The following is an 11,295-nucleotide window of genomic DNA, read 5'->3' as shown; positions in this document are numbered from 1 at the left end:
CAAACAAGCAACGAAGAGAGACCGGCCCCAGTGGACACTCAGCGACACAGCAACGCATGCATACAAAATCAAACGCACAGCGCCTGCTCAGAGACGCACAACCAGAAACGGAGATCTCGGATTACCGAAAAAACGAACGGGGAGTCGATGCCACGGATGAATTCTTGCGCAAGACGGGTGCGTGTGCCGCACACCCCCTTGGGTTTTTTTGGCTTTCCTTCCCCTCTCTGGCCCTTTCGACAGGCTCTGAACGCTGCGAGTAGACAGAGAGAACGAGTGGAGAGAAAAGAAAAGAGACGGCGAATCAGGCGACACGTTATCGCAATTCAGATATTGTCGGAGTCACCCTTTCACATTTGATTCACACTCTCTGAGTTTCTTAGGCGCTAGCCACCGCCAACTCACACAACAACGGACTCGCTAGCGAGGTCACTTTTTAGATTCTCCTCTCCCGCTTGCGGTTCTCAGTTTTTCCGTCTATAAGACGAAACCCAGGTATTTCACCTGCGTTCTCTCTTGGTATACGGCTCTGATCGCTTTCTCTGACGACCCAGAGAAAGATCAGACCGGTCGTCGTCCTCCTCCTCCTGTGCACGCATTTTGACAGGCTCTCGAGTTCGCAGGGTTGCACTTTTTCCAGGCATCTACACACGCGCCTTCCGACAGAAAAAGAAGCGCCTGACACGTTTAATGTCTCTTTTTCAATCGGATTCGACGCGTCGCCAGCGTGTGACCCTACGCCAAACGCCCGAGACATGCGCTCGCCTCGAAACGGAGCCCCCAAATGTGGGAAGGCGAGAACAAAGGATCAGAGAAAACACACACAAGTGTCTTCTGTCGCAGAGCGAGAAACAGCACCTCAGCGACTTCTCGAAAGCAGGCATATCGTTCCTCTCGTGAGTCCAAGCTGTTTACGTTCGCGGCCCGCTGGCGCTTCCAGAGGGCCTTGGTTTCAATCGTACAATATATATATATATATATATATATATATATATATATATAGGCAGTGTACAACTCGGGAGCTGAATGCGACTCCACCCCCCAATGACGCGCGGCGAAACCCTAGGGCCAAAACGAGGAAGCGAGGACTCGGTCGTGTCGGTCCTGGAGAAGAAGAGGCAGGTGCGGCAACGAGTGCCACCCAGGACTGGCCTTTCTCGCGAGCATCTCCCCAGAAAGATCCCAAGGGTACGAGGCGACGAGCTGGAACTCCTTTTCTCTCGAGGGTCCCGTGGGAGAAGTCGCCTTCGAGAACGTCGGCTCCTGCAAGAGATCAAAGGCGTCTGTCGACACCGATGCGGACTTGTGGTCGTTCGTGTCTGCTCGCGTTCGGGCTTCCTCTCTCCCGTCTTCGACCTGCGGCTCTCCCCCTACGTTCTTCTCGGATCCCGCAAACGAGAGGGAAAACGCCGAGAGAGAGCACGCAGAGTCCAGAGCAAGCGAAACACTCCCCTCCACCTCCGGCTTCTCTCCACAGTCTCTGCCGGTCCCCACCGTCTGCTCCGTTGCACACGAGTCCGAAATGCTGTCCTTCTCCTCCTGGCTGCAAAGACTTCTCCGGCACTTCTCGAGGGTGTCAAGTTCCTCCACCACCTCTCCAACCTTCGAGGCGTGCGAGCCTTCGACCTCTCTGGACAGCCTTCTTCTCTTCTCGCCCTCTCCACATGCGGCCTCGCCCTGACTCTTCTCCATCGTGGCTACACTGTCTCCACTGTCTCCGTTGTCTCCGCGGGCATGAGGTGAAGCCAGGCGCTGTTTCTCGAGGTCCTCCACGTCGTCCCTGACTCTGTCGGCGCGCACACCCCACTTTTCGCTGGCGGGGCCGAAGAGAGCGGGGAAGAAAATGGGCTCGAAGAAGTCGGTGCTTGAGATTGGACGGAGACTCTCAACGGCCGCGTCCAGCCGTCTGCATGCGCCGCTCTGACTCGGGCCGCGCTCTTGGCACTTGCGGTCTCTCCCGAGAAACGAGGAGAGCGCGCCCCCAGTCGTGTCGGCGCCCTCGCCTGCAGCTGTCTCTCCGAGGGAACCGAGCGAAGCTCCGCTGAGGGCAACAGCTCTCCCAACTCTTCCAGAAGCACGCGAGTCGGCAGACGGGTCGTTGCGACGCCGACCAGTGGCGCTCGTCCACTCCACGAAGGACCCGTCCGACCGCCGCCCCTGTCGAGACTGAGACGCCGAGAGAGAAGATGAACGCGAAGAAGAAGAAGACGCCTGCAGTCCCCGCCGAGGCCGCCCAGAGTCCGCACGCCGAGTCGCACTACTCGCACTCGCTGCGTCGTGCCTCAGAATCCACGCTGAAGAGACGAGACAGAATTCAACAGGTGGGAAACACAATCAAGCGGTGGACAGAACATACAACGGACACAAGAAACACGACTCTGACCACAGACAGACGACAACGGCAGGCGAGGGTGCAGCGAGGCCGGAAGAGGCCTCGCGAGAGAGAAAAAAGACGTTCACCGTCCTTCGTGGACGTAGTGCCCGCAGGTCGCGCCACAGGGCACCTCTCGGGGCTGGACGTCGTTTTTTTGAAAGAGACACCACACTGCAGGCGAGTACCCAACGGCCCCTCGGGGGCCGGAGAGCGAAAGCGACAAGAAAAACGTGTATTCGCGGCACAACGATCGTTAACGGAACTCTAGGAGCTTGCCCCAGCGCCAGCTCCACATGTTCCAAGTGGAACACAGCCGCGGGAGCGAGGAACGGCCGAATGACGGAGTGACGCGCGAGCCACACGAGCTGTCCAGCCGTCTCGACACCCCACGGCCAGGGTGCAGACAACGCCCGAAGGGCGGAGGAAACAACTCATCTCACATTTAGGCAAATCGAAACTTCAAGGCAGGCAGAGTCACCGGTCCCCGGAAAGATCTGTAGATAGGCAGCAAGGGAAGGCAGTTTCGTCCCTGAACAGCCACGAGGTACCTGCCACCTCGATAAAAGTTATCTCCCACAGTGTGCCCCGATACTCACGAGCCACCCTTCCCCCTCAAGCATATTGCTACAACAGAGGCGAAAGATTCAGAAACAGCCGCGTGGAAACGAGCCCTCTGGCATTCGCGAAGCAGAGGACACTCTCGCTTGCTTCCCTGTTTCTGTAGCTCTCGGGGAGACAGGCTTCTTCTACAGAGGAGACGGAAGACGCGCTGTTCAACTCCTATCTACGGAATTCTCTGCTCCTCTGCAGGGTAGAGGACGTCAGGTGGTTACTCTAAGCCAGCATCGGAAAATGAAACTCACGATTCACGGCAGAGACTCTGCGTTGCATTCTCTGAAGTCCCTATACCACAAAAACGGTGGTGAAATTATAAAGCTCATCAATATCTTATGCGTGAATGTTTCGCTCGATATTTACCGGGCTCTTCGTCCGAGAGACCTTCTCCGTCGCTGTCGTGTAGCTGGCGGCCTTTCGCGATGACTTGCCGGAGGAACTGCCGAGCCAGCAGAAACTGGAACCACATACTGTCGAAGTCCTGAGAATTGCACGCCGAAAAAAGGAAAAACCGCATGCATAGGAGGCAAAGCAGGAACGGGGCGCCACTGGTATTTGCAGCGTCTAGTGTCCCGGTCTGGTGCAGTCACTGAAGATCCAGAATAATTCTTGTCAACAAATTCTATCTCCACAATGAAATGCGTATACCAGTGAGGATAATCACAAACCTATTTAGTACATCTATACAGCGAACAGTATGAATAAAGTACTGTAAGTACAAATATATACCAGTAAAACTAAATCGACCATAAGCCTTCCCCGGGAAATAGATTTTACGAGTTGAACGACTCGGTCCAGATTCGACTGTGCTTTTCATGGCCTCCGCGCAGAGGCAACGAAACGTCAACCATCTAAGAGAGAGACACGCGCCCACTGCAGCCAGATCGGTGGATGGACAGAAACAGGTAGACATGGCTATGGATAATAAAGCTAGAAGCGAAAATGCAAGAGATGGAGACAGATAACGACACACAAAGGTATAAACAGGTAATACGTATAGATGAATCCTTTGGTCGAAGGTGAAGACACACCCCGCTGGCGTATGGAAAGACCTTCAAAACCTCCTCCTGGTCACCTCGGTAGCGGACCTGACAAATCAGCAACACGCGAGAACTCCACCTGATGCTTTATTGGTGAATCAGAAAGGCCGTCCAGCGAGGCATGCGGACAATGAGGCATTGACAGACACACTGGCGCGGACAGTGCGTCCTACATACGCCTTGTGCAGTGGAGAGAACTGCGTCAATGACCTCGAAAAGCCGGGAGCAAATATCATCAAACCCACGCAGACGCCAATCGACCGGCATACCTCTTCACCTCCCATCATCTGTATACGCACGTACGCCCCCGTCTCATGTGTACATACAGTCGGAGGTGCCCACAGACATCCAGCTGAGTCAGCTCCTTGAGCGGCGCAGACAGGTGGGGAAGCCGAAGCCCCGCTACCAGAGTGAATGTCGGGAGATGGTGAACATTGAAACTCAGGATCTCGGCCTTGTCATTTTCTTTATGCTGCTGAGTCTGATCGTCTGCGAACACAGAGTGTTGTCTCTTTTTTGCCGGGTGTTCGACCACTCTGTGTGTTCCGAAGTAATCGCCTACCTTCCAAGCTCCCTGTTGAAAGTAGATTCCGCGGACTCCGCTGAAGGGTTTTTTGCCGACATTGAACCGCTTGGTTCTGCCACCTCGGGGTCTGGTGAGGCTTTTTAGGCCGTCAAGTTCCTCGAACCGCGCCCCCGCCGCAATGTTCATTTCTCTTCGTTTCTGTACAAAGGCGCTGAAGCCTTCCTCATCCTCGTCGCCACAACCGCTGGTCTTGCGGTGTCTCTCACCCTCCCCCTCCTCGCCCATGCCACCCGCGCGGGACCGCTCCAAGCAACTCGCCTTGCTTGCGTCCGCCTCACCTGGCCGTGTCTCTTCCCCGGTGTCTCCGAAGACGCTTCCGGTTTTGACCTCGCCGCCTCGTAGCGGGTTCGGCGCCGTTTCGATGCATCCACTCGCCTCAGGGGGAGCGAAACACGACTCACCGCCTGCGGGGCGACCCATCGGAAGCACCGCTGAGGCTCCAACGAAAGGAAGACGATGCAAATAGTCACTCGTGGCTGGCAGCACCAAGGTGGCTACACCCTGGCCGAAGGGGTCAAGGGCGATTCCCGAGAAGGGGTCTTCCATCTGGTTCAAGAGGCTGCTGGCCTGGTGCAGAAGGGGGAGGGGGACAGTGAAGGAAAGATCTAGAGACCGCGGACGGTCGGCAGAACCTGCCGCCCCGCCTTTCTCGCAGTTCAGCTCCTGGAGGGTCTGCAAAAAGAGAGAGTCGAAGCTCTGCTTGTCCAGAGTCGACAGCGCCGTCGCAGCGACTTCTGCCGCCAGCTCGACAGCCCCGAGAGTCGGCCCCGAGGCGCATGCGTGCTGCGACCTGTCGCAAGGCGCCTGGCCGTAAAACCTGCCGTGAGTAGACCCCGAAGCGAGCGAAGGGTGGTAACACATTCCTAAGTGGGGAGCCGGAGTCGCATGTCCCTGGGGCACCGGCGGAGAGTAGTAGGGCGCGCTGGTGTCTAGGAACCCCGAAGAAAGGTAGAAGGGTCCCGACAGCTGGCTGGGTCCGCCTGCCTGTCCTGAGGGTATGCAGGGGGGAGCCCGGAGGAACACCTCGTCGCCCGAACTCGCATAGGGCGGCGCCGAAAAGGGAAGCGGCGGGAGGGGCCCGTCAGAGATGAAGGGCGAAGGAAACGGAGAGAAGGGCAGCTCTGTTGCAGCGGCGAGCGCAGACCCGGAGACGCCTGCCGCGGAGACAGACGAAGAAGGGAACGACGCCACACTCGCCCCGGCGCAGGTCGACGAAGAGAAGGGCGAAGGCGGGCACGACGTCTGCGGGACCTTTTGCGGGGACCTACCATCGAGAAAGTTAGGGTACACGGCGCCGCCTCGAAGAGCTTGCTCAAGCTGTTGAGGCGGAGCCCCCGGCTGGTCGGAGGAAGCGTACATCTGGAACGGCGGCATGTGTGGCCCGCCAGGCCCACAGAAGTGTGTATTAAAAAACGACTGGGGTCGCGGATTACCAAACTGAACTTCGAAACCGTCTCCCGCGCTCTCCACCGGGACCTGAGACTGACGCTCGAGGACCTCTCCGAGGCGCGCCCGCCCCTCCCGCGCGCGCTCTACGCGCATGCGTTCCTGGCATTCAGCTTCGACGTTGAAGGGTTGAGGCCCGACGCGTGGTGCGTTCGAGGCGTTCGAGTCAGCGTAGAAAAAGTCCGGAGGCGAGGCACGGAGACCTGTGCCTTGCGCGTGGCTCTCCCTGTCGGTCTGAACGTCTTGTCTCGCGTCCTGAGTGCATGCGAAGCGCCGCTGCAATTCTTCGCCACCTTGCACGGGGCCTTGTGGCCAGCCGAGCGCATTCGGGCCGCCCGAAAAGAAGTTTTCGAACGAAGTCAATCCCTCATCCTTGCGCCTCCCGTCTATCCACGCTTGTGGCTGGTGCGGGGACGCTGCGGTTGCTGCGCTCCAGAAGGCCTCAGGCCGCGCAGACCACGCTGTGTCGTCGCTGATGGGGAAGGACGCTGCCGGCTGCACTGGGAAGGTCAGAACCTCGTTGTCTGGCCTCTCACCCATTCCCTGCGGCGCGTAGTAGCTCTGCTGCGGCATCTGGCCGTATGGGCTGTAAGCGGGGTGGTACATCTGAGCTCGACTCATCTGGTCGGAGTTCTGAGATATCTCGACTGTGCCCGCGCCTTCTCCGCTTCCGTGGGCCTTCTGCCACATCTCTCTGCTGCTGTCCGTCTCTCTCCACCCCTCGGGGGTCAAGAATGGCCTGAATTCCCCTCCCTGGCTATTGGCCTGCGCCGAGTTGAACATCCGCATTTGGCCATGAGTCTGCACGCAGTCAGGAGCTCCTACCCCGCCCGCAAAAAACGGGCCCTGAGGACATGGCGGGCCTGCGGAGGCCCCGTCCTCCGCGTCGATATCTGGAGGCGCGGCGTGGGCTGCAAACGAGTGAGGGAACGAAGCGAAGTACGAGCCTTCCGAGTGCTGCGTGGCTGGCTCGCCGCGGTCGTCATTCCCGCGAGGCGCTGGCCGACACCTTGGCAGACACGGGATGTAGTTGGCGACGTCCTGGTTGGAGGGGAGTCGCCCAAAGTCTCGAGCGAAGCGTCGGGCCCATTCGCACAGCATCCGCGCCCGTGGCTCACCGTACACCTGCGAAAGACAAAGGCAGAAGAACACGCAGAACTGCACTAGCTCTCCGAGGTGGCTTTCTCGTTTGGGAATGGGCTGCCCCTTCACCGCAAGAAGCCAGACGGCGCTTTCGCAAGCCACATGCAGCGAAGCGCCGTTCAGCAGAAGCAAAAGGGTGGCACCTGCACAGGAGTCACACGCAAACACCTGCGTAAAAGGCCGAGACGGAGCAGGTGGAAGGAACGACGTGGAGAAGAAAGCCAGGAGGCGCTTGAGGAGCGGAAGGGAACACAAATGCGCTCGATACAAACACAAGATAGGACCGCCTGGCTTGTACTTTCACCCCGCGTCTCTTCCCGCACGTTCCGGGCGACTTACTTTGCAAGAGAAACTCTTTTGGCGTTTCGTTCCATCGATGAGAACTTCAGCTCGCCATGCCTCCTTTTTCTTGTGGAAATACATCTTCGCTGGCTGTGCAGGTCCCCGCCTCCGCTTCACTGAGGGCGGCGCCTCGGCCTCCAGTGCCCTCCGATGCGCGTCGCCTTCTTCGTCAGCTTGTCTGTCCTCCCCTAGACACTCTCGAAGGACACCCAGAGCGTTCACTTCTTCACTTCCTCTCCCTGCCCCTTCACCAAGCCTTTGGGCAGGCGCTCCGGAAGCAGCGGGTTGGCCAGCGGACTCAAGCTGTCCCTGTCTCCGGTGGTCCTCCTCTATGTGTTCACCGCCAGCACTTGTGGGAACTCTAGGCACCTGCCTCTCGTCTCCCTCAACATCTGTTCTTTGCATCTGCACATCGCCAGAGAAAAGCGACGGGTCCTCGCTCCCTTCCTGGCGCTCCTGTCGAGGCGGGAGAAGAAATCTTAGGAAGCCTCTGTCTTCTGGCGCTCGCTGCTGGTCCTCAGGCAACTGGCCAGGCGCGGGTTTAGGCTCGAGGCGAGGGCTGTCGCGGCTCGAGGAGAGAGGCGGACTGAACGATTGGGAAGAGGACGAAGAAAAGCTGGGATGGGTGGTGCTGTCTGTCGGTTTTCTCGACAGAGTGTACCCGCTCGATCTGCAATTTGCTCCCAGTGAAGGGCTGGCGCCTTCCATATCGGAGGAAAGTGGAAATCCAGACACGCATTCGCCCGAAGACAAACCCTCCGTCAGAGCCCTGGCTTCTTGATCGAGGCCCTTCTCCGCTTGTCTGTGATTCTCGGAGGAGGCAGCTGGGAGACAGAAGGGTGGCACGGAAGAACAGGACCACGTCCCTCCGGAGGACGAACTCACAGGAATCGCATACGGATGTGCGCGGGCTTTCCCCTTGCCGGAGGACTTGTGACCAAAATCTGGCGACGGCGACCGTCTGGGACGCTGAGCAGATTCGGGCAAATGAGAGTACAGCTCCTCCGCAGCCGCCTTCAGCGAGTTCTCCGCCTTTGCAAATTCGGTGTTCCACTCCATCGGTCCCGCCGGTCTAGAGTTTTTTCCGCTCGGGGGCATTCGCTCTGCGATGGAATCCTCTCCTGCATGTTGCGGCATTCCGTTGCCCGTGGCACTGGTGTCTCGAGGCATTGGAGAAAAAGGATGTGGCGAAGCCGACGGGTGCGAGCCGGGCTCTTCTGTTCTGTTTTCCTGAGGATTCCGGATAACCGATGACGAGTTCGCCTCGTGATGCACAGGGTACATTGGCGGAAAGGACGTATCCGGAAAGCCATAGTCGACTCCTTGAGAGGCTAAAATGTAACCGTACGACTGAACTGAAGTGTCGCCATCAGGCGCCGGGCTTTGGAACCACGGTGGGGTGTGTTGGTCTTTGACAGTCGAATGCTGATTCGAGGAGCGTTGCTGAGTGACACTTGTCGGTTCCATCCCTGCGCTATCTGTACACCCGTCATGTTCGCGCTGGACGCTGGCTCGGTAGTAGCCAGCGTCGCCTGGATTGTGCGCTTCTGGCGCCGGTAAGGAAAACTCATGTGACAAAGTCTTTGATGGGTAGCCGTGAGACTGAGTGGCGTGCAGAAAGCCGTTGCGCCCATCGTCCTGGCAAAGGGGGGTTCCTGTGGTGGAGCAAGCAGAAGCTGGATTTTGACCACTAAATGGCGGCTGTCCAAACAATGGTGAAGCATGATCTCTCGTCACGTTTTGAGACGAAGGATAAAAACCTGTTTCCTGAGCTTTGTGGGTACTGTCCTCCCACCGTCCGGCGCCGGAAGAGTTGAAAACGGAGAAAGGAAACGGCGAGGACCTGTCCAACGTCTGGCTTTCCGCTCCAGCCTCGGAGCCCATGTCTAACGCGTCGATTTGGAAAGTCGCCATTTTGCCGCAGAAAAGGCGGAATTGGCTACTCCTATTCACGGAAATGACGACTCTGGGGTGAGTGCACCTAAATCACAGATTGATTTGGATATCTCACGGGACAGAACTCTTTCAAACGGAGCGCCACTTGCGGACCCGGTTCTCTCGGGGGTACCAACAGACGTCGAATCCCGAAAGACGAGACACAACCGCGCCGTAGAAATACTTGAAACAAGGAGAGAACGTGGCTTTCCTTTGCACAACACAGAACATTTGTCAACCGTCGCAAAATCTCTTTACGTGCCAGGAATCGAAAGTTTTCTGTGCCCGATAATCGTGTCACACGGTGTGCCACGACAGCGTACCGCGAGCCAGTTGGCAGCGCAGAAACGCCGATTTTACAGATCTGGGGCAAAAGAGGAACCTCGGCAAATGCAGATGACCTAGAAATGTCTTCCCGAGATAAAAGTCCCTGTGGTGTGCCCTTACTGCGCAAGGGAACCTTGAAAACCCGTCAAGCATTACAGACAATATGTGGTGAGGTACCTGCGTGCGCGACGCCCTGCCTGGCGAGACGCTGTATGTGGAGCTTTGCCCTTGTCCACTAAGAACACCACATACCCTGGTAGACAACACTGGTTTGGATGCACCAGGTGTAGCTTTTTATCGAAAAAAACTCCCCTGGGAACCAAAGTTTCCCTTGTCTAAAGTTCCATCTTTTACTGCCTCCTGCGAACGTGCGCCGCCGCATAGAGCTGGGAACGGGTCTGGTTGACAAGACAAGGCCCGCCGAAGAAGACAAGGACACGCAGCTGGTCAGCTCAAAGTTTCGGGATCTTGTATTGGTGTCTGGGCGTAAAGAAAGACACTTTCCTTCTCAAGAAATGATGACGTCTTTGCGTAAAAAAAACAAGCCGTCGTATGCAGGGTGAAACGAGGAACTCCCTCCACACGGATGCGGCGCTGGCTTAATACGCAGGGAACGGTATGCGATGAGGCACAGTCAACCTGGTAGGAGAGTGCCACCGAAAAAAACGGAGCAAAAAAGACACGGACGTCTCCGGAGTTGTAGTCAATTGACTTCTGAGGATATAGTGAAAAAATCCATGAGGATCGCCGGGAGCAGCCCGCGACTGGCCTCGTTGACTTCAGCGACGACGGGATGTTGTAGCGAGTGTGTCTCGTAAACGAAAACAAATGCACGGCGACGGAGAACAGATGAAGAGTCAATCGGAAGGCATCAAGCAGAAAACGTGTACGCAGAGATGTGAGAGAAAGAGACAAATTCAATAAACGCCGCTGTGAAGAAAGCGCGGGGATCCGGAGATGGCGAATAAGGCAAGAAGACACGGGAATTGGAGACAAGGACACGCGCGGGATGAAGCCAGCGCGACCGGACGACTCCGGACGCAGATTCCCAAGACCTGGATGCAGCTTGTATAACACGGGGGCAACTGAAGCGCTTGCCTTGACGATTCTTTTCTCAAAAATAGACACACGCGAACGGCGCAAAACGACAGAGAAAACCGGGAAAAGGTGAAGCGTTCCGTCTGTCTCCAACGGGATAGACTTCCTCGGATAAAAGAGAAAGTGAACTTGCGGACATGAGGAGGGGGTCATACCTGGGAGTCCAGCCACACTCAGCGGTTACTCTGGAAGTCGTTTACCCGTCAAGTCCGAAGTTTCGCACGAGCAGACGCGGCACCAGAGGAAATCTTCCCTGCTTGTGCGAGAAAAAAATCTCTTGGAGTCGCCTTTCTGACAGCAAAAATGTCCCAGACATTTCCCTGAAACCAGAATCCCTTTTCCTCCCAACTTTCGCGCGTGTCCGCGTCAAGAAGACACGAACTTGTGGC

General features: G+C 57.1%; 1 protein-coding gene across 1 annotated transcript; it reads right to left on the bottom strand.

The window, feature by feature from the left end:
- Positions 1–926: 926 nt before the first annotated feature.
- On the bottom strand, positions 927–10,878 carry AP2X5 (AP2 domain transcription factor AP2X-5). The gene is made up of 5 exons (XM_018780481.1): positions 7,544–10,878; positions 4,592–7,186; positions 4,021–4,077; positions 3,353–3,470; positions 927–2,294 (listed from the first exon to the last, which is right to left on the bottom strand). The coding sequence occupies exons 1-5, from the start codon at positions 9,458–9,460 to the stop codon at positions 1,063–1,065; spliced, it is 5,919 nt and encodes a 1,972-aa protein (XP_018635774.1). The 5' UTR covers positions 9,461–10,878; the 3' UTR covers positions 927–1,062.
- Between the last annotated feature and the right edge of the window lie 417 nt (positions 10,879–11,295).

Source organism: Toxoplasma gondii, chromosome X (genome assembly GCF_000006565.2).
Source record: "Toxoplasma gondii ME49 chromosome X, whole genome shotgun sequence".
Taxonomy (NCBI): Eukaryota; Apicomplexa; class Conoidasida; order Eucoccidiorida; family Sarcocystidae; genus Toxoplasma; species Toxoplasma gondii.
The sequence above is the reverse complement of the archived record's forward strand: the minus strand, read 5'-3'. Positions and strand labels throughout refer to the sequence as shown.